Consider the following 23,708-nt stretch of genomic DNA (forward strand, 5'->3'; position numbering starts at 1 on the left):
AACGTCTGTGGAGAAAATCTAATCTACCCGAAGATTTCATCCATTATAAGTTCATGCTAAAGACATACAATTCTGCCCTTCACCTCTCCAAACAAACCTACTTCAACACCCTCATCACCTCCCTGTCCAATAACCCTAAACGTCTCTTTGACACGTTCCAGTCCCTACTCAACCCAAGAGAGCAGGCCCCAACCACGGATCTCCGTGCTGACGATCTGGCCAATTACTTCAAAGAAAAAATTGACCACATTCGACAGGAAATCATCTCCCAATCTCTTCATACCATGCACTGTCCTCCCTCCCCCACTGCATCTAGTTCACTCTCTGACTTTGAAGCAGTTACAGAAGAAGAAGTAAGCAGGCTCCTTGCATCTTCTCGCCCGACCACTTGCACCAGTGACCCCATTCCGTCACATCTCCTCCAGTCCCTTTCCCCGGCTATCACCTCTCACCTAACAAAAATATTCAACCTTTCCCTCACTTCCGGTATTTTTCCCTCCTCATTTAAGCATGCCATCATACATCCATTACTTAAAAAACCATCCCTCGATCAAAACTGTGCCGCTAATTATAGACCTGTCTCTAATCTTCCCTTCATCTCTAAACTCCTCGAACGCCTGGTCCACTCCCGTCTTACCCGCTATCTCTCAGATAACTCTCTTCTCGACCCTCTTCAATCTGGCTTCCGCTCTTTACACTCTACTGAAACTGCCCTCATTAAAGTCTCTAATGACCTACTAACAGCTAAATCTAATGGTCACTACTCCATGCTAATTCTCTTGGATCTCTCTGCAGCATTCGACACTGTGGATCATCAGCTCCTCCTCACTATGCTCCGCTCCATCGGCCTCAAGGACACCGTTCTCTCCTGGTTCTCCTCCTATCTCTCTGACCGATCCTTCACTGTATGTTTTGCTGGTTCCTCCTCCTCTCACCTTCCCCTTACTGTTGGGGTTCCTCAAGGATCAGTCCTAGGCCCCCTACTCTTCTCGTTGTATACTGCCCCTATTGGACAAACAATCAGTAGATTTGGTTTCCAGTACCATCTCTATGCTGACGACACCCAATTATACACTTCTGCTCCCGATATCACACCGACCTTTTTAGAAAACACCAGTGATTGTCTTACCGCTGTCTCTAACATCATGTCCTCCCTCTATCTGAAACTAAACCTGTCAAAAACTGAACTCCTCGTGTTCTCTCCCTCTACTAACCTACCTTTGCCTGACATTGCCATCTCCGTGTGCGGTTCCACCATTACTCCAAAGCAACATGCCCGCTGCCTTGGGGTCATCCTTGATTCTGACCTTTCATTCACCCCCTACATCCGATCACTGGCTCGCTCTTCTTACCTGCATCTCAAAAACATTTCTAGAATTCGCCCTTTTCTTAATTTTGACTCTGCAAAAACTCTGACTGTTTCACTTATTCATTCTCGTCTGGACTATTGTAACTCTCTACTAATCGGTCTCCCTCTTGCAAAACTCTCCCCGCTCCAATCTGTCCTGAATGCTGCAGCCAGGATCATATTCCTCACCAACCGTTACACCGATGCCTCTACCCTGTGCCAGTCATTACACTGGCTACCCATCCACTCCAGAATCCAGTACAAAACTACTACCCTCATCCACAAAGCACTCCATGGCTCAGCACCACCCTACATCTCCTCCCTGGTATCAGTCTACCACCCTACCCGTGCCCTCCGCTCCGCTAATGACCTCAGGTTAGCATCCTCAATAATCAGAACCTCCCACTCCCGTCTCCAAGACTTTACACGTGCTGCGCCGATTCTTTGGAATGCACTACCTAGGTTAATACGATTAATCCCCAATCCCCACAGTTTTAAGCGTGCCCTAAAAACTCATTTGTTCAGACTGGCCTACCGCCTCAATGCATTAACCTAACGATCCCTGTGTGGCCTATTTATAATAAAAAAAAAAAAAAAGGTTCCTCGCATCATGTTCTCATACACTTTATGCAGTATTAGCCCTCTGTGTCTGTACTGCTACATACTTAGGCAGGTAACTGGTTCATGCAGCTTTACATGAACACCTGAGCCTTACACTATAGCTGGTCCGAATAACTAAAGCAATTGTTACCATCCACCTCTCGTGTCTCCCCTTTTCCCCATAGTTTGTAAGCTTGCGAGCAGGGCCCTCACTCCTCCTGGTATCTGTTTTGAACTGTATTTCTGTTATGCTGTAATGTCTATTGTCTGTACAAGTCCCCTCTATAATTTGTAAAGCGCTGCGGAATATGTTGGCGCTATATAAATAAAATTATTATTATTATTATTATTATTATTGCTGGTTGATTCAATAGTAGGTTCCCAAGTCAGAAAATTGTAGTATGTCCACAAATGTGAAAGCACCGCTCACAAATGCTTATAAAATAATAGATACCACAATTAGTAGTATACCACAAAAAAGTAACCAGCAAGTGATAATAACACTGCTTCTAGTTAGTTATATAATCAGGTTGCCTGATATCATCAATCACAGTATGCCCACAACTATAAAGGCACGATCATGCTCACAGGTGCTTAATCAATAATAAATTCCTAGTTATATAGCACATTGCAGGGATATCGGTGATCCATAGTTAGATCGTGGTCATAGAAAAAATAGTACAGATAGTACTTATCAATTTGTTGCCCATCCCGACGCATTTTCCCCAGGAATATAGACTGGGGTTCATCAGGGGACCAGAAAAGGGCTTGTTTCCCGAATCGGGGGCTGCTGCAATACGCTGCACCTCGTCCTGACCGCTCACTATGAAGTCAGTGCGTATTGCAGCTTCACTCCATCCTCCACCCGAAAAGGTCAGACAGTGTCATCTTTGATGATACCAGCCCATACCAGTACCCCACCTCTACCTTTACTGATACAGCCTCTGGCCCATCCATTTGGCCCATCAAGAGTCACTCTCATTTCATCAGTCCATAAAACCTTTGAAAAGTCAGTCTTAAGATATTTCTTGGCCCAGTCCTGACGTTTTATCTTACGTTTCTTGTTCAAAGGTAGTCGTTTTCAGCCTTCCTTACTTTGGCAATGTCCCTGAGTATTGCACACCTTGCGCTTTTTGTTACTCCAGTAACATTGCAGCTCTGAAATATGCAAAACTGGTGGCAAGTGGCATCTTGGCAGCATCACGCTTGATTTTCCTCAATTCATGGGCAGTTATTTTGCGCCTTTTTGCTCAACACAGTTCTTGCAACCCTGTTGGCTATTTGCCATGAAACGCTGGATTGTTTGGTGATCACGCTTCAAAAGTTTGGCAATTTCATGACATTGGTATGATCAATCCTCGTAGGGTGCTTAACCTTTTCGGCCCCAGGCCCGAAGATTCCCCCCTCCCCCTTTAACCCATAAACGACACTAAAGCCATCGTTGGATAATTTTGGCCACAGCAGCCTTTATTAAACAAACAAATTAACATTACATAAATAACCATGAATAAATAAATAACCACCACATAAGACCAACTGAGGAATCCATATACCCACGGACCCCCCAGCGCAATTTAGCACCAACTTCAAGGACCCCTCCCAACCGCAACAACGAGGGTCTCTTGACCCCTCAAAGACCCGAGACCCCACCACACCGAATTGCTATGGCCCTCTCAATACCTTGCTGTAAACCCAGTGCCCATAGATCAATACCCACAGCGTTTAGGTGCACACCGTCACCCAACAAAAATTCCTCGCCCCCGTCCTCCAGGTCCACATGCCGCACCGCCACACCCCCATTCTGCTGTAGAAACCCGGACACCACTCGATTAAGTTTGATCCGCGCCTTATTAATCTTCACAAACGATCTCGCGTGGCGCCAACACCTGCGCGACACGATATCCGACCAAACTACCGTTAAACCGCTATACGCCAACCACAAGCATAAAAGGTCATGTTTAATGTCCTTTACCAACTCCCGGATTGGACGAACACCCAGGTCGTTGCCTCCCGCGTGGAGCACCAGAATGTCTGGAGGCCTGTCAAGCTGGGCACTGTTCTGCACCTCCTGGCTGACCCTGCTCCACTCCATGCCCCGGAAACCTAACCACCGAATCACCGCCACGTCCCGATGGAACCCGAGCTGCCGTCCGTCTCGCCGCATATTGGCCCATCGAGCGCCCCAATGGACATAAGAATGTCCCAATATCCAGACCAAGAGGGGTTTGGCACCTACAACGAAAGAAGAAACTTAACATAGAAAACCGTACAACAACACTCTAAACTTTGTAACGACCCCCCACCCTTCAGGGCCGAATGTAACTCCTGTACCGGTTCGACTCCCATCTCCCAATTCTCTGCACCACCTCGGGCAACAAACCGCCCGACGCAGCCTCAGTCGCAGCCCCGATCCGAAAGGAATGCGAGGCGAACCGAGATGTGTCCAAACCCATCAGCGCTAAACCTTGTCTAAAAACCGCTATGAACTGAAATTTTGACAGAAATGACCCATCAGCGTGGCATAATATAGGACCAGACTTCACCGGATCAAAACTAAGGAACACCTGCAAACAACGAATGGGGCACATCAACGAATTAACCACTGCCCCCAGCACCACCCTTCGACCCCTTCACAGCTGATCCGTTTTTGACCGCCGAATCCAGAATTCCAAACGACCATTACCCAGCACAACATCCTTAGCCAGCAAACCTCCACAACTACTCCTGCTTGGAGCCACCAGCTCCCCCATCCGTAAAGCCCCAAAAAAGGCTAAGGAAAAAGCCAAATGAAAAAGAGCAATTTCAAAACCGGAAACACAAACTTCCGGCAGCCGCTCCCCCAAAGATTCCAACATCTGGAAAGAAACCGGGCGTCTGTGGTCCCCCGCACCGCTCTGTCGCCCAAACCCCTTAAACGCCTGCCGGACCAGAAATACTTTCGTCAAATCCCTGAGCCCTCTACGTTTAAAGCCAAAAGCCAAACCAGCACAAATACGCCCCGCCTTTGCTGCGGACCAGTCCTCCCTAGCCCCGTTACTCAGCCACAACAATAAGGCACCCACCTGATCTTCTGCAGAACCTCCACCTTGGCAGGATTCCAACCACCCTGATACTGATACGCGGCCCAAGTGCTGGGAGCCAAGGAAGCCCGTATCAATTGGTCTGCAGCCCTGAGACCACGCTCCAGAGTTCCGGTGGGCAATCCAGACTCAGTTCCTCTGCCGTCGGAGCCAGCAAACGAAAACGATCCCACTGCAAACGAGACAATGAGTCAGCAATGGAATTCTGAACCCCAGGAACATGAGTGGCGGTAACGTGCGCATTTAAAGACAGGCAGGACAACACTAACGCGAATCACCGGAGGTGAGGAAGCTGATAGGCTGTTGATAGCACACACCACACCCATATTGTCGCAATTAAAACGGATTCTCCTATTTCGAAACTCAGACTTCCACAAATGCACGGCCACCAAAATGGGAAAGATCTCCAGCAAAGTCACATTTTTTACCAAGCCATTCGCAAACCATTCAGCAGGCCACCTCATAGCGCACCATTGTCCTCTGAAGTAGGCCCCAAAACCTACACCGCCAGAAGCATCCATAAACAAATCCAACTCTGAGTTAACCACAACATCCTCCATTAGCAAAGACATACCATTGTAATCTGCCAAAAAACGATCCCAAACCTCCAAATCGGCCCTGTGCTCAGCTGTTAGCCGTACAAAATGATGCGGCGCGCGAACCCCGCTCGTAGCGGCTGCTTGTCTACAGGAAAAAACCCTCCCCATCAGAACGATGCGGCACGCAAAATTCAATTTACCAAGCAGCGACTGAACCTCACGTAACTGCAACTTCTTCACACGCCTCGCCCTTGCGACCTCAAGCCATAAAGCGACCACCTTCTCCTCCGGTAACCGAAATTCCCAGTTCACTGTGTCGATAACAATGCCTAAGAAGGAAAGGCACGTACAAGGCCCTTCAGTCTTGCTCAGAGCCAACGGCACGCCAAAGAGCTCAGCCACCCAACAAACTGACCACAAAATAAATTCACAGCACCTGGAATCTGCCGGACCAATGCACAAAAAGTCATGACAAGGAACAGCCCATCGGCAAACATCTGTCCACAAAAAACCTGCCGTTCCAAAAACACCCCAATAACCTTTGAACTCTCAGGAAGAACCTGTCTGTCTTCGCCAAAAGCGCTCCCCTACGGCAACGCCGAACCCAACGGGCCGCCTCATCAAATGATGTATAAACAACCGAGGAGAGTTCAGGGTCAATCCCGTCATTGACGGATCGACCCCGGGGGTACGACAAATGGGGAATCAGCCTGAACTTATTAGGTTCTTTTTTAGGCACGACACCCAATGAGGAGACCACCAAATCCACAAAAGGGGGGTCCTGAAACGGCCCCGACATTCTGCCCAATGCAACCTCCTTTGACAATTTCTCAGTGACGACACCAGCATATTCCTCAGCCGACCTGAAGTTTTTACAAGACCGGGGGATAACAAACGGGGGGGCAGTATCTTAAAACCATCCTGAAACCCAGACCATAACAATTTGGCCCCTTTCCTGTCAGGGTACCTACTTAGATAAGGGGCCATCGCACCCAGCTTCACCGGCGTCACCCCCTTTGGAGTTACCGGATTCGGTCTTAGACTTGTTCTTTTTGAAACATCGTGCGGCACCATGTGAGGAACCACTGCAGTGCGAACACACGTGCTTAAACCGGCACGTAGCGCCGAATCTACACTGGCCCTCATTAAACTGCCAGCACAAACCATGCTTCTGCCCCCCTGACTGACTCCCGGACCCCCAAGCGGTCCCTTGAGATGCAGACTGGCCGGTGCCCCGGCCCCACCCTGAAAGGGTTGGCCAAACCGTGTGGGTGCCATCACCCAAAGCCATAAGCCAATATCTTTTTGATCCCAACGTATAGCCGGCCGTATCGCTTTTCTCTGCCTGAACTGCTCATCATATCGGAGCCACGCCTGACCCCCATATACATGGTGCGCCTCACCAATCGAGTCCATGTAACAGAACAGGCCGGAGCAATTCTCGGGCGCCTTCTTGCCCACAACACTGGCCAGGATAGCAAATGCCTGCAACCAATTCACAAAAGTCTGCGGTATAAGCCGCCACCTACGCTTCTCTTCCTCCTCCTTCTTGCTCTCATCTTTTTTCCCCTTATCCAAGTTAAACTTTTCTAGCGGGAGAAGGGAAAAGATTTCCATGTATTCGTCTTTCCAAATCTTTTCCTCACTTCATTCTTCAAATGGACCCCCAGCGGGCCCTCGAAGCACACATACACTTCGCCATGCGCCCTGTCATCTAAATGAATCCTGCATTCCTTCTCCTTCTCGGTCTGGACCGATACTGACACCGGTGCAGCAGCACTGTTGTGCACCAATAAGCCCCAACCCGGAAACATGTGCCTGGCTTCCTGCGGCCCTACCCACGCGGCCAGCTGACCAGGCACACCGCTATCCCAACGCGCAATCAACTCTCTCACATTACCCAGCAATTCGCTAACGCCAGCTTCCCCCAAACCGGCCGCTGCCGACACGCCCTGACTAACTACGCCTGATGCCCCCACCGTACCGACCCCCACTGACTGAGAAACCGCCATGGACGAACTAGACATGGAGCTATACTCACCAGGCTGCTAGAGAGCTGTGATCCCTCCAGCCGCCGAGCGTGCGTCCGTCCCGTTGATCGATGACCTCGAGGCTCCCTCAGGACCCTCCGGGAGAGGAGGTCCGCTGATGACCGACCTCACGGATCCCGCTGGCGACGCTGCCGAGGGCCCGGCCGCCCTGGAAATGGGGAGCCTGTTGCTTGCAGATAAGACAGCGGGCCCCTGAACTGGGGCGTCCCTGCTGACTCCGGACCCCCTGCCCGCTCCTCGATGTGGGGAGGGATGCGACGATCCACTGCCAGCACTCCTGTGCTGGCGCGCGCCAAGAGCGCCATCTGGTGGCAGGTCCAGCAACCCCGAATCCACTGGGGTGCCACCTGCCGCTGTACTCCACCGCCGACTCATTCCCGGCGACGAAGCAGGACGCCTGCCAGGTGAGCTACCCCGGCGGCCTGCTGTGACGTCTCTGGACTCCCCTGCAGCTCCAGCGAGCGCTGACTCCGCCCCCGACACAGGGCGGGAAGGCCCGCGCAACACTGTAGGCCTCAGCCTGGCTGGTGGATTCCTCCCAGCCCGGGGTCTGCTGGGGCGCTTGGATGCAGACGCCTGGCCTGGAGGGTCCCTAGAGGGGCTCCGGCGCCGGTGCTGAGGCCTGGATGGGACGTCGGGCGATAGCTGCTCTGGGGGACGTACCCGGCGTGAACGCCGCACCGTTCCAGGATCCGCCGCAGCGCCGCTTCTGCCTCCGATGATCCCCGCCACTTGTGCTTCCAGCCAGCCTGGCGGCTGCTTCTCCGCTGCCTGCCGGAGGGACTCCAGGACCTGGGCCACCGATGACATGGTGAGTGAAGCAGCTAGGGGACTTCTCGCTGCACTTCAGAGCGGGAAAGTGCCCCGCTCCTCCCCCCTTACCCTTATAAACCCCCCTCCCATTACCATAACCACCCCCTTAAAGTGACTCATTTTCCCCAACCCCTGTCATGTCGGCTTCCACTTAGCGCCGCATGGGGGATGGGCGCCTGCTCCAGCCTGCACTAGACTGCTGCATCCCTCTGCAAGACATCTCACAATTTTGGACTTTTCAGAGCCCGTCAAATCTCTCTTCTGAGTCTGACCCATTTTGCCAAAGGAAAGGAAGTTGGCTAATAATTAAGGACAACTTATTTAGGGTTTTGATGTCATTAGACAACACCCCTCCTCATTACAGAGATGCACATCACCTGATTTAATTAATTGGTAGTTGGCTCTCAAGCCTGAACAGCTTGGAGTAGGACAACATGTATAAAAAGCATCATGTGATCAAAATACAACTTGCCTAATAATTCTGCACACAGTGTATATGGGGATTTGGATGTTTCGCCCCCAGCAGTTTGCCCCCAGATGTTTGTACCCTTGTGGTTCATGAATTCCCATCCGTCATCATGTGCGGGGACTAAATGTACCCGGGGTCAAACTGCTGGGGGCGAAACATCCTATAACCGTATACATGTGTGTGTCACTGACATCTATATATCTATCCTATGTGTATATACTTCCATGACACTCGTCCGTTTTTTCAGTTCTGATATCGGAACTTTTTTCACACATATGTGTATGAGCCCTTACCACAATAGTAGCCATACTCTGTGTGATTTGAGCTCCTAAATTAAAGAGGTGTTTAACTATTAGGATAGGTCATCTATCAGATCATCCTGGTCTGACACGCAGCACATGCACAGATCAGTTGATCTCTGCTTCAGCTGCGGCCAAATGTAAACAGCTGAGCAGCACAGTTCCATTAACTGTGTAGTGGTCGGGTGCTGCAGCTCATATTTAGCAGCTGTTCAGCTGTGCAGCTACTTACATCCAGCTGGCACCGGAGCTGAGAACAACTATTTGAGATTATGCTAGGTGTCAGACTCTCACCAATCTGATTTGTAGTGAAGCATTCTTTTAATAAAAACATCCATATTTGTCATTACTTTTGTGTTTGCTCATCAAGTTTCACTTGTTATTTTACTGCAATGCTGCAATCACACAATGTGAATACACTTCAATGCATGCTTTCTGTTATTTATTTGTAAGAAGCTGGTATAAATATATATACCTGGTCTCCAGTCCTTCCATGTATTCTTTCTTCTTCTTTCGACTTTCTTGTGCTGACTGTTTATTACGGATTTTACGTCTAATTTTCTTAAGGACACGTTCTTCATACTGTTGATTAAATGTATTACAAACATTTTCAGCTCAAAAAGCATATTGAAATTGTTCTGGTGGTTGTGGGGAAAGGTGGTCAAATAAAATGAATACTTCCGCTGCTTGCCATGACAGTGCCACAGCGGCAACCTGCAGCTGCCACTAAAGGAACCTACATGCAGGGAGTATGTTTGTAAAATCACCAAAACAGACTGCCTGTTGCAGATTTCTGATGAGATTAGCATAACACAGAATTTTGAGCCTCACTACATTTGATAAAGATTAGAGATGAGTGAATATCTCAGCATTCCATTCGGATTATGATCGCCGATTATGCAATGATCGCCAATTTATTTGTGACATATTCACCGAACATAGCTGAACGCCATTGGAGTCAACGGGAGGCAAAACTAAAATCATGCACAACACCTTCAAACATTCCCAAAAGCTGTCAAAACAAATCAAATTATGAGCAGACACCTTACTGCCCCTAAATTCCCCTAAAAAGTTGCCTGAATTCACCCACAGTACAAATTTTAGAATAGCACAACAGCAGTCAGCCATGCATGAGGTATCGGGGTCTGGGCCAGCATTTACAGCTTTGAATTGAACTTCAAATTAAGATGAGGTGAGTGAGGGTTCGGAGTAGGCCTGCTGTGCTGGGAGCCCTGATAGGCATGCAACAGGTCAACATAAATATAAGTCTGGTAAACTACTATTGTCAGAAAAATGTAAGAATAGTAACACGGGTAGTTGACTCAAAGGAGGGCTGCCGGATTCAGAGGCCTACTACTACAGGCAACACACATGAAAGAGACCCAACCAGGAGTCTACACATTTCCAAAAATTACACTGGTCTACAAAACAAAAACAAATTAATATTCTGGCATGGACTTTAAGAACAGTTTTAGACTAATTTGAGGGTGCTGAATTCAAATCTGATCTTATAATTTCTCTATCACATCAAAACTTGAAAATATCTCGAAATCCTGATGTGATAGCCAAAAACGGAGTTCATATTCGTAATCAACAGCCAAAATTGACTTAAAATATGTTTTAAAACCTTTTGCCAGAAAAATTGCATTGACCAGTGTTAGAGGCAGACACCACCAAAGTTTCATCAATTTCACCAGAGTAGAAATTGTATAATGGGTAGCGACTAGTCTTCAGCATTCCGATACCGCAAGTATCGGGTATCAGCCGATATTTGCGGTATCAGAATTCCGATACCGATTTCCGATACTCACCGCGTATCGGATACCGGAATCTGAAGTTCCCAGAATTCAAACTGCACGCAGCAGCCAATGAGGAATGAATGGAAGTGTGGGCACATCCTGTTTAGCATGGTGGGCATGTAACTACTGGCAAGGCTGTGATTGGCTGCTGAAATGATGTCATGATGCACTATAAAAAATGCTTGCCGCCATTTTGCGCTCACTCTGCTGTGATTTCAGTTAGGGACAGGACGCTGTGTTCTAACTGAGGGCCAGTTGAGATAGCGAATTGCTTCATTGCGCTTTTCCCAGGCTAATTTAGCAACCGCTGTGTTCACTGTTCACCTTGCTCTTGCCTTGCAGCGCTGTTTTAACAGCGTTCTGCAAGGTCTCTCTTGTGTGTGTGTGTGTGTGTGTGTGTGTGTGTGCAGCTCACTCTGTAGTCTGTGTACAGCCATAGCCGGTTGTATTCAGCTCAGGGGGGGTTCACACTGCCTCATACAGTTCTATCCATTGTCCTTTTTTGCTCATAGTGCAGCCTGCTGCACATTTTTTCTCAAATGTTCTATTAGTTGCTTTCCACCCGTCTCCAGCTAAATTGTGGAAAAACACTACATAGGATAACCTAGAGGGTTTTTTTTGGGCCTTGCAGTGCCGTTTACGGCTGTCTGCACGGTCTCCGTGTGAGTGCAGCTCACCCTGTAGTCTGTGTGCAGCCACAGCCGGTTGTATTCAGCTCAGGGTTCGTCACTGTCTCATACCGTAAAAAAACTTGTCCTTTTTTGCTCATAGTGCAGCCTGCTGCACATTTTTTCTCAAATTTCCTATTAGTGGCTTTCCACCCGTCTCCAGCTAAATTGTGGAAAAACACTACATAGGATAACCTAGAGGGGGTTTTTTGGGCCTTGCAGCGCCGTTTACGGCTGTCTGCATGGTCTCCGTGTGAGTGCAGCTCGCCCTGTAGTCTGTGTGCAGCCACAGCCGGTTGTATTCAGCTCAGGGTTCGTCACTGTCTCATACCGTAAAAAAACTTGTCCTTTTTTGCTCATAGTGCAGCCTGCTGCACATTTTTTCTCAAATTTCCTATTAGTGGCTTTTCACCCGTCTCCAGCTAAATTGTGGAAAAACACTACATAGGATAACCTAGAGGGGTTTTTTTGGGCCTTGCAGCGCCGTTTACAGCTGTCTGCACGGTCTCCGTGTGAGTGCAGCTCGCCCTGTAGTCTGTGTGCAGCCACAGCCGGTTGTATTCAGCTCAGGGTTCGTCACTGTCTCATACCGTAAAAAAACTTGTCCTTTTTTGCTCATAGTGCAGCCTGCTGCACATTTTTTCTCAAATTTCCTATTAGTGGCTTTCCACCCGTCTCCAGCTAAATTGTGGAAAAATACTACATAGGATAACCTAGAGGAGGGTTTTTGGGCCTTGCAGCGCCGTTAACGGCTGTCCCGCACGGTCTTCGTGTGAGTGAAACTCGCTCTGTAGCTCGATCTGCCCAAAAAAAGAAAAGTAAAGTTCGCCAAACACCACTTAACACTTGTGTAGGCCACATTTTGTCATTAATAAAGTCTATTCCACACTTTAGAAAATTAGTGTTTCTTACACCTGCTAGGAGGAGCATTTCAGGAATAAGCACACTAAGGCCTTAATACTTTTCTGCTTATCATTATCTGTGAACCAAGATGAAGAGGGCAGGGAGTAAGGCACGTGGGCGTGGGCGCGGAGCAGGGAGAGGAGCAGGGAGAGGACGTGATTCTGTGCCTGCTGCGGGCACCGGTGACTCATCATCACCCAGTTTCAGCAGGGAACAGTCCTTCATGTGCAGCTTTGTCGGAGAGCGCCGTGCACCGCTGCGTGAAGATCAAATTGAAGCCGTTGTCGGATGGATGGCAGCTAACGCATCGGCATCGACTTCAATTAGTGCCACATCCTCTCAGGCACAGACCACTGGAGACCAGCCATCTGTCTCTTCACCACCTGCCAAATTGGCCAGGCAGTCTGAGAGCCCAGGACAGGAGCCGTCTCTACTTCTGTTCTCTGAATCTCTTGGCTTGGAAACAGGGGGCCAGCCAAGCAGCATTGGAGAAATGGAAGAAGAGGTAGTGTGCAGTGATGCCCAACAGCTTTGTCTCTCTGACTCTGAAGAGGCGGGTGGGCCAGTGCCTCCGGTGACCACAGCACAGTACGCATCTGATGATGAAACTCAGGTGCCGCTTTCTGGTGCATACTGTGCTGCCGAGACTACCCAGGAGGAGCAGTTGGTGGCAGAAGGTAGTGGAGATGATGAGGTCCTTGACCCATCGTGGCGTGAGGAACAGGAAGGTGGTGGGAGCAGCTCTGAGGAAGAGATTCCCCGAACGGGCCAAAGAGGGAGAGGGAGGGGGAAGACTGCGGAGCCTGTAGCCTCCACTTTGGCACCCGTTAGGAGCCTGTCTCTTCCAAAAGCCAAAAAGGGCGCTCCCAAGACTTGCAGTGCCTGGTCCTTTTTTGACACAGTTGCAGATGACATTTGTTTTGTCAAATGCAAGCTGTGTCATCAGAAAGTCAAAAGAGGGAAAAGTGTCAGCAACCTCAATACCACAAATATGTGGAAACTAGTGTTGAGCATTCCGATACCGCAAGTATCGGGTATCGGCCGATACTTGCGGTATCGGAATTCCGATACCGAGATCCGATACTTTTGTGATATCGGGTATCGGTATCGGATCAATAGGGATGTGTAAAATAAAGAATTAAAATAAAAAATATTGATATGCTCACCTCTCCGGCGGCCCCTGGACATCATGCTGCTAACCGGGAGGCGACGTCATTCTCATTCACAAAAACTCCTAATTCTAGGAATTGAGGACCTGCGAATGACGTCACGGCTTCTGATTGGTCGCGTGCCGGTCACATGGGCGGCACGCGACCAATCAGAACCCGGGACGTCATTCCCAGGTCCTAAAGGCGCGCATTTTAAACAAAGAAGCCTCCCGGTTAGCAGCATGATGTCCAGGGGCCGCCGGAGAGGTGAGCATATCAATATTTTTTATTTTAATTCTTTATTTTACACATCCCTATGGATCCCAGGGCCTGAAGGAGAGTTTCCTCTCCTTCAGACCCTGGGAACCATGAGAATACCTTCCGATACTTGATGTCCCATTGACTTGTATTGGTATCGGATATCGGTATCGGCGATATCCGATATTTTTCGGGTATCGGCCGATACTATCCGATACCGATACTTTCAAGTATCGGACGGTATCGCTCAACACTAGTGGAAACATGTCTAGGCACGCGGTTGGAGTTACAAAAACACACTGAAGACCTAGGCCAACCAACAGCGGCAGCTACCACCTCTTCATCTCGTGTTGCCTCTTCTTCCAGCTCACACACAGCTTGTTCGGCTTCCTCCCAGGATCGCCATGGAAGAACCTCTGGCACTGTTGTCCAGAGACCAAGTGTAATTCCACCCACAGCATCACGTTCCCAGTCATCCTCACACTCCCAGCCTAGTCTACAGCCATCGGTAGTACAGGCATGGGAGAAAAGGCAGGCATTCTCGGCAAACCACCCCCGTGCACAGGCTCTGAATGCAGGCATTGCCAAACTTCACTGGAAATGCTCTCATTCAGGCTGGTGGAGACTGACAGCTTCCGTGACATGATGGCATTGGCAGTCCCACAGTACAAGGTGCCCAGCCGCTTTTACTTCAGCAGGCAAGCCGTCCCTGCCCTGCACAAGCATGTGGAGGGACACATAAAACACGCGCTACTGAACGCCGTCAGTAGCAAGGTCCACCTCACCACCGATGCGTGGACCAGTCAACATGGACAGGGGCGATACCTTTCCGTTACTGCCCATTGGGTTAATGTTGTTGAGCCGGGTACAGATTGTGCGAGTGGCGCAGGACGTGTCCTGCCCACTCCAAGGATTGCAGGAATCCAGTCTGTACGCATTGACTCCTCCTCATACACAAGTTCCTCAGAATCATCGCTGCAGGAGCCGTCACAGTCCACCTCCACATGGACCCGTGAACGTTTACCTGTTACGACCGACATGAGCACAGCCGTGGCCAAACGTCAACAGGCTGTCTTGAAATCAGTTTCTTTGGGGAATCGAAGCCACACAGCGCAGGAGCTCTGGAATGCCATCAAGCAGGAGAGCGATGTGTGGTTTGTGCCAGCGAATCTCCAGCCAGGCATGGTAGTGTGTGACAATGGCCGAAATCTGGTGGCAGCTTTGGCCCTTGGCAACCTCACTCACATCCTATGTCTGGCACATGTGCTCAATTTGGTTGTGCAGGGTTTTCTGAGGGACTATCCGGATCTTGATGCACTGCTGCACAAGGCCCGCCTAGAGTGTGCTCACTTGCGGCGTTCCAACTTGGCAAGATCCCGCATTGCTGCTCTGCAGCGCCGATTTCGCCTTCCGGAACATCGCATCATATGTGACCAATCTACCAGGTGGAATTCCACGTTACATATGTTGGAGCGGTTGTGTGAGCAGCATCAAGCAGTAATGGAGTACCAGCTGCATCAGGCGCAAAGAAGTCGCAGTCAGCGCCGATGAGACTTCACAACCACAGAGTGGGCCACTATGAAGGACATCTGCCAGGTTTTGCATCCTTTCGATTATTCCACGCAGATGGCAAATGCAGATGATGCACTAGTCAGCATGACGGTCCCTCTTATCTGCCTGCTTCAACAAACACTGCAAGCGTTAAGGGATGATAATACAGTTTGACTTTATAATGGGCTAAATTGTGTACGTGTTTCATTCAGCGTGTGCAAGGAGCAAAAATCATAGAGCAACCTTTTGCTTGTGCAGCATTAATGCTGCACAAGGTGTGGCTCTTGTACTTTGTAACCCCTGAGGGGGGAGATAAAGGTTACCTTTGAAATTGGTTCAACTAGGCTTCGGCCTACACTCTGCTCCTCCTGCAGACCCTGGGCTCTAACTACGCCAGTTGGGGCCCGGAAGTGCTGGCTGCACAGAGAAAAACACCCGCCATTGTGTCAGTGGGGTTCAGCAACGCCAGCTGTTCCCCTGCTGTGTAGCCGGCAATGTATCCAGCACAAGCCACGCTGGCACAACAGACCTAATGCTGCCACCAGTGCAGGCTTCGGCCTACACTCTGCTCCTCTCCTCCTGCTGACCCTGGGCTCTAACACCGCCAGTTGGTACCCAGATGTGCTTGCTGCACAGAGAAAAACACCATCAAATGTGTCAGTGGGGTTCAGCAACGCCAGCTGTTCCCCTGCTGTGTAGCCGGCAACGTGTCCTGCAAACGCCACGCAGGCACCTGAACTGAAATTAAAGGGGACCTCCCCCCCAGGCGTTTCTATGTATAACCGCCACCTTGTACAGCAGTAATGCTGCATTTGTACAAGGTGGCTAACTTTTTCTCCTTGCCCACGTGGAACTCAACACGTACAAAATGTGTCTCATTAGAGACCATTACACTGTCCCTGAGGTGTGACTTTCCTTTCTAATGATACGCAGCACCCCCATTGGTAGCGCTACCCGTCTTCTGACATCATTGGTTGGCTGGCTGCGCCTGTGCGTCCGCCCTGCTCGACACAACGCCCCTCGTTGTCTTATTTATTTTGACAGCGAGGGTGTGATTGATGGGCATGTGCAGTGCATATGTTCGCCTGTCTTCACTCATCTCCTTCCGCCTTCTTCAGACTGTGCGGCCTCATGGCCGCAGCATGTGATAAGGGATCAGCTGAGGCCGCCCAGTCAGGGGGGGGCTGGAATGGGCAGAGCTAGATGAAAGCCCCCCATGACTGCGTTGCCATGGGAGGGTTTTTTCCCATATTATATTTTGAATTTATTGAAGGGGATTGGCTGTGGGAAAAGGGGGGGGAGGAGCTAGGGGGCTGGGTATCACTGGCTAGGGGGAAAAAGTGCGGGAAGAAGTGCAGTCACGAGGAGGAAGTCAGCAGAGAAAGCCCACCCTCCCTTTGTTTTCAGGGGCATCGATTAGGGCTGTTGTTTAGGGTATTTAATACGATTATTTAGTGGGTGAGGTTGTTGTTTTTAATAATTTTAAGAGTTCTCATTGTCACAGTGGCAAGTGTGGCGGGGGGGCGGGGTTCTTGGAGTTGCTGATGTTTATTGGAGGAAGGTCAATTGGATGGGGTGGATCTGGCTTGTGGTTACGCGCTCTGGACGGGGATTGTCCTCGGGAGCTTTCGGGTTTTTGGTTTGCCCTGAAAAAGGGTTGCATGGTGCCCTCGAGCTGGTGGTTACGGCTGAGGGTAAAAAGTGTTGGTTTTTGCCTATATATATATGATGCCAGATCTTTTAGCTCCAAGAACCCTCCCCCTCAAGTTTTCAGATAATTCTGTATGTTTATAATGTTTTAATTGTTGTTTGTTAATAAACTGGCCGCTGTGGCCAAAAATTTCCAAAGAATTTAATGTGTCATGCTCTTTTTGCATATTTAGGGGGGGGGAAATGTTCCATATGGGCTATACGCGGTCATGAAGCAGGTGTAAGGACATGTGTGAGCGGCGAACATATTTACTGCGCAAGGTCATGAATCGCAGCCCTGCAGTGTGACTTTATGAAAAGACACTGCGGGTCTGGGATTCATGGGCATCGCTAACCGCACCGGCCGACATGAAATGAGCTGAGAAGACAGGCAGCGCTCACAGCTCATGGCAAAGGGATTACACAAGAGCGCAGACTCCTGTACAGCAAATAACAACGCTCAGGAGGCTGCGCCCAGCACCAAGGCGTTATTTTGGACACCTGTGCTGCGTCTCCTTAAAAAGAAAAGTCACGCCTCCACTACAGTTTGACTGTATAATGGGCTAAATTGTGTACATGTTTCATTCAGCGTGTGCAAGGAGCAAAATTCATAGAGCAACCTTTTACTTGTGCAGCATTAATGCTGCACAAGGTGTGGCTTTTGTACTTTGTAACACCTGAAAGGGGGGGATAAAGGTTACCTTTGAGATTGGTTCAATTAGGCTTCGGCCTACACTATCCTCCTTCTGCTGCCCCTGGGCTCTAACACCACCAGTTGGTGCCCGGAAGTGCTGGCTGCACAGAGAAAAACACCCGCCAATGTGTCAGTGGGGTTCAGTAACGCCAGCTGTTCCCCTGCTGTGTAGCCGGCAACGTGTTCAGCACAAGCCACGCTGGCACAACAGACCAAAAGCTGCCAACAGTGCCTGCACTCTGCTCCTCTCCTCCTCCTGCTGACCCTGGGCTCTAACACCGCCAGTTTTTGACCGGAAGTGCTAGCTGCACAGAGAAAAACAACAGCCAATGTGTCAGTGGGGTTCAGCAACGCCAGCTGTTCCCCTGCTATGTAGCCGGCAACGAGTCCTGCAAACGCCACGCAGGCACCTGAACTGAAATTAAAGGGACCCTGCCCCCCCACAGGCATTTGTATGTATAACAGCTACCTTGTACAGCGGTAATGCTGCATTTGTACAAGGTGGCTCACTTTTTCTCCATGCACACGTCGAACTCAACACATACAAAATGTGTCTCATTAGAGACCATTACATTGTCCCTGAGGGGTGACTTTCCTTTTTAAATGACACGCAGCACCCCCCTTGGTATCGCTGGCCGTCTTCTCACATCATTGGTTGGCTGGCTGTGCCTGTGCGTCCGCCCTGGCCGACACAACACCCCTCGTAGTCTGATATATTTTGACAGCGAGGGTGTGATTGATGGCATGTGCAGTGCATATGTTCGCCTGTCTTCACTCATCTCCTTCCGCCTTCTTCAGACTGTGCGGCCTCATGGCCGCGGCATGCAATAAGGGATCAGCTGAGGCCGCCCAGTCTGAAGCAGGTGTAAGGACATGAGTAAGAGGCAAACATATTTACTGCGCAAGGCCATGAATCCCAGCCCCGCAGTGTGACTTTCTGAAAAGACACTGCGGGTCTGGGATTCCTGGCCATCGCTAACCGCAGCGGCCAACATAAAATGAGGTGAGAAGACAGGCAGCGCTCACAGCGCATGGCCAAGGGAAAACACAAGAGCGCAGACTCTTGTACAGCAAATAACGACGCTTAATAGTCTGCGCCCAGCACCTAGGTGTAAATTTTGACACCTGTGCTGCGGGTCCTTAAAAAGGCAAGTCACGATTCCAATACAGTTTGACTGTATAATGGGCTAAATTGTATATGTGGTTCATTCAGCGTGTGCAAGTAGAAAAATTCAAAGAGCAACTTTTTACTTGTGCAGCATTAATGCTGCACAAGGTGTGGCTCTTGTAGTTTGTAACACCTGAGGGGGGTTAAAGATTACCTTTGCAATTGGTTCTACTAGGCTTCGGCCTACACTCTGCTCCTCCGGCTGACCCTGGGCTCTAACACCGCCAGTTGGTGCCCGGAAGTGCTGGCTGCACAGAGAAAAACACCCGCCATTGTGTCAGTGGGGTTCAGCAACACCAGCTGTTCCCCTGCTGTGTAGACGGCAACGTGTCCTGCAAATGCAACGCAGACACAAAGCTGCCTCCAGTGCAGGCTTCGGCCTACACTCTGCTCCCCCTGCTTATCCTTTGCTCCAACACCGCTAGTTGTGGCTCTCGGAAGACAATCTTGAATAGGTCCAAATCCGGGTTCCAGTACCGTCAGCTGGTTCTCGGCAGTGTCTTTGTCATGGGTACTCCCCCCTGCCCAGCCTGGTTCCAGCACCGTCAGCTGTTTCCGGGTAGTGTCAAGGTCACTTACACGCCTATACGTTGTCCCGTCGTGTTGCAGTCGGGTTAGCCAACTCCATGGTGCCTCCAGTTTAGGAGCTTCCTATGTGGGCTGCGGGAATTGGCAATCAAGGCTGGTTCTGTAGTGCCAGTAGGCCAAGCTCCCCCTGTAGGACTGTTGGTGTTCGGTAACTGCGGCAGCCTCGCGGCCTAGCTGTTCTCTCCTCTCCTGTGGGCCTTGTGGTCCACATACTGGTTCCAGCACCGTCAGCTGGTTCCGGGCAGAGCCTTTGGCTTAGGTGCCTGCTTCTGGGTATCCGAGTTCCGCCAACGCCAGGCGGTACTTGGTAGTGCTTTTAAGCGCGGGTACCTACAGCTTTTTAACCGTGTTCCAGCACTGTCAGCTGGTCCTCGGTGCCATTGGCTCTTGCACACTTGGGCAACGCATCCGGGTTCCAGTACCGTCAGCTGGTTCTCGGCAGTGTCTTTGTCACGGGTACTCCCTCGTGCCCAGCCTGGGTCCAGCACCGTCAGCTGTTTCCGGGTAGTGTCAAGGTCACTTAGACTCCAATACGTTGTCCCGTCGTGTTGCGGTCGGGTTAGCCAACTCCATGGTGCCTCCAGTTTAGGAGCTTCCTATGTGGGCTGCGGGAATTGGCAATCAAGGCTGGTTCTGTAGTGCCAGTAGGCCAAGCTCCCCCTGTAGGACTGTTGGTGTTTGGTAACTGTGGCAGCCTCGCGGCCTAGCTGTTCTCTCCTCTCCTATGGGCCTTGTGGTCCACATCCTGGTTCCAGCACCGTCAGCTGGTTCCGGGCAGAGCCTTTGGCTTAGGTGCCTCCTTCTGGGTATCCGAGTTCCACCAACGCCAGGCGGTCCTTGGTAGTGCTTTTAAGAGCGGGCACCTACAGCTTTTTAACCGTGTTCCAGCACCGTCAGCTGGTCCTCGTTGCCATTGGCTCTTGCACACTTGGGCAACGCATCCGGGTTCCAGTAGCGTCAGCTGGTTCTCGGCAGTGTCCTTGTCACGGGTACTCCCTCGTGCCCAGCCTGGGTCCAGCACCGTCAGCTGTTTCTGGGTAGTGTCAAGGTCACTTAGACTCCAATACGTTGTCCCGTCGTGTTGCGGTCGGGTTAGCCAACTCCATGGTGCCTCCAGTTTAGGAGCTTCCTATGTGGGCTGCGGGAATTGGCAATCAAGGCTGGTTCTCTAGTGCCAGTAGGCCAAGCTCCCCCTGTAGGACTGTTGGTGTTCAGTAACTGCGGCAGCCTCGCGGCCTAGCTGTTCTCTCCTCTCCTGTGGGCCTTGTGGTCCACATCCTGGTTCCAGCACTGTCAGCTGGTTCCGGGCAGAGCCTTTGGCTTAAGTGCCTCCTTCTGGGTATCCGAGTTCTGCCAACGCCAGGCGGTCCTTGGTAGTGCTTTTAAGCGCGGGTACCTACAGCTTTGTAACCGTGTTCCAGCACAGTCAGCTGGTCCTCGGTAGTGCCATTGGCTCTTGCACAGTTGGCCAACGCATCTGGGTTCCAGTACCGTCAGCTGGTTCTCGGCAGTGTCTTTTGCTCTTGTACCTTCTGCTCCCCATCCTGGTTCCAGTAACGTCAGCTGGTTCCGGGCAGAGCCTTTGGCTTAGGTGCCTCCTTCTGGGTATCCGAGTTCCGCCAACGTCTGGCGGTCCTTGGTAGTGCTTTTTAGCACAGGTACCTCCTGCTTAGTAACCGGGTTCCAGTAACGTCAGCTGGTCCTCAGTAGTTCCATTGGCTCTTGGACCTTCGGGTAGCCATCCGAGTTCCAGTTCCATCAGCTGGTTCTCGGCATTTTCTCAGCCTTCTTGTACCTTCTGCTACATTTCCAAGTTCAAGACCCTAAAGACGACGACCCGGAAGACCACCCCTAAGATGACGACGACACCAGAGACGACAACCACTGAGATGACGACGACCCTGGAGACGACCCCGATGACGACGACGGCGGAGACGACGACCCTGGAGACGACGACCCTGGAGACGACGACATGGAAGACCGAGAAGCAGAAGAACAAGAAGCTGCAGAACAAAGAGCAGAAGAACATTAAGCATAACACTTAATATCAGAGCAAAAGATATTATCTAAATTATATGCAGAAGAAGACTAAGCAGTGAGTCCGTTCCTCCTCGTGGTGCCCCTGGATAAAGCCTGATGCTGCAGGCCAAACTGAACGCGGACAAATGTAGAGTGGGGCAAAAAAGTATTTAGTCAGTCAGCAATAGTGCAAGTTCCACCACTTAAAAAGATGAGAGGCGTCTGTAATTTACATCATAGGTAGACCTCAACTATGGGAGACAAACTGAGAAAAAAAATCCAGAAAATCACATTGTCTGTTTTTTTAACATTTTATTTGCATATTATGGTGGAAAATAAGTATTTGGTCAGAAACAAAATTTAATCTCAATACTTTGTAATATATCCTTTGTTGGCAATGACAGAGGTCAAACGTTTTCTGTAAGTCTTCACAATGTTGCCACACACTGTTGTTGGTATGTTGGCCCATTCCTCCATGCAGATCTCCTCTAGAGCAGTGATGTTTTTGGCTTTTCGCTTGGCAACACGGACTTTCAACTCCCTCCAAAGGTTTTCTATAGGGTTGAGATCTGGAGACTGGCTAGGCCACTCCAGGACCTTGAAATGCTTCTTACGAAGCCACTCCTTCGTTGCCCTGGCGGTGTGCTTTGGATCATTGTCATGTTGAAAGACCCAGCCACGTTTCATCTTCAATGCCCTTGCTGATGGAAGGAGGTTTGCACTCAAAATCTCACGATACATGGCCCCATTCATTCTTTCATGTACCCGGATCAGTCGTCCTGGCCCCTTTGCAGAGAAACAGCCCCAAAGCATGATGTTTCCACCACCATGCTTTACAGTAGGTATGGTGTTTGATGGATGCAACTCAGTATTCTTTTTCCTCCAAATACGACAAGTTGTGTTTCTACCAAACAGTTCCAGTTTGGTTTCATCAGACCATGGGACATTCTCCCAAAACTCCTCTGGATCATCCAAATGCTCTCTAGCAAACTTCAGACAGGCCCGGACATTTACTGGCTTAAGCAGTGGGACACGTCTGGCACTGCAGGATCTGAGTCCATGGTGGCGTAGTGTGTTACTTATGGTAGGCCTTGTTACATTGGTCCCAGCTCTCTGCAGTTCATTCACTAGGTCCCCCCCGCGTGGTTCTGGGATTTTTGCTCACCGTTCTTGTGATCATTCTGACCCCACGGGGTGGGATTTTGCGTGGAGCCCCAGATCGAGGGAGATTATCAGTGGTCTTGTATGTCTTCCATTTTCTAATTATTGCTCCCACTGTTGATTTCTTCACTCCAAGCTGGTTGGCTATTGCAGATTCAGTCTTCCCAGCCTGGTGCAGGGCTACAATTTTGTTTCTGGTGTCCTTTGACAGCTCTTTGGTCTTCACCATAGTGGAGTTTGGAGTCAGACTGTTTGAGGGTGTGCACAGGTGTCTTTATACTGATAACAAGTTTAAACAGGTGCCATTACTACAGGTAATGAGTGGAGGAAAGAGGAGACTCTTAGGCTAAGTTCACACTTTGCGGTTTCCACTGCAGATTTTTCTGCAGCAGAATTCCAAAATCCGCAGTGAAAACCTGTCGCGGTTTTTACCGCGGATTTATCGCGGTTTTTACTGCGGTTTCTTCTGCGGATTTTCATCTGCAGTTTCCTATTGGAGCAGGTGAAAATCCGCAGATAAGAAGTGACATGCTGCGGAATGTAATCCGCTGCTTTTCCGCGCGTTTTTTTCTGCAGCATGTGCACAGCGTTTTTTGTTTCCCATAGGTTCACATTGTACTGTAAACTCATGGGAAACTGCTGCAGATCCGCAGCGGTCAAATCCGCTGCGGATCCGCAGCAAAATCCGCAAAGTGTGAACATAGCCTTAAAGAAGTTACAGGTCTGTGAGAGCCAGAAATCTTTATTGTTTGTTTCTGACCAAATACTTATTTTCCACCATAATATGCAAAAGAAATTATAAAAAAACAGACAATGTGATTTTCTGGATTTTTTTTTCTCAGTTTGTCTCCCATAGTTGAGGT

The 23,708-nt window shown here is 49.9% G+C and overlaps 1 protein-coding gene across 1 annotated transcript in view; it reads right to left on the reverse strand.

The window, feature by feature from the left end:
- Positions 1–23,708, reverse strand: part of LOC138679200 (cyclic AMP-responsive element-binding protein 3-like protein 3) — a 534,464-nt gene that overhangs the window by 294,337 nt on the left and 216,419 nt on the right. Inside the window, exon 6 of the mRNA XM_069767781.1 lies at positions 9,675–9,781. Coding sequence (XP_069623882.1) covers positions 9,675–9,781 — 107 coding nt within the window. The remainder of the gene's footprint in view (positions 1–9,674; positions 9,782–23,708) is intronic.

This window comes from Ranitomeya imitator, chromosome 1 (genome assembly GCF_032444005.1).
Source record: "Ranitomeya imitator isolate aRanImi1 chromosome 1, aRanImi1.pri, whole genome shotgun sequence".
NCBI classification, from domain to species: Eukaryota; Metazoa; Chordata; class Amphibia; order Anura; family Dendrobatidae; genus Ranitomeya; species Ranitomeya imitator.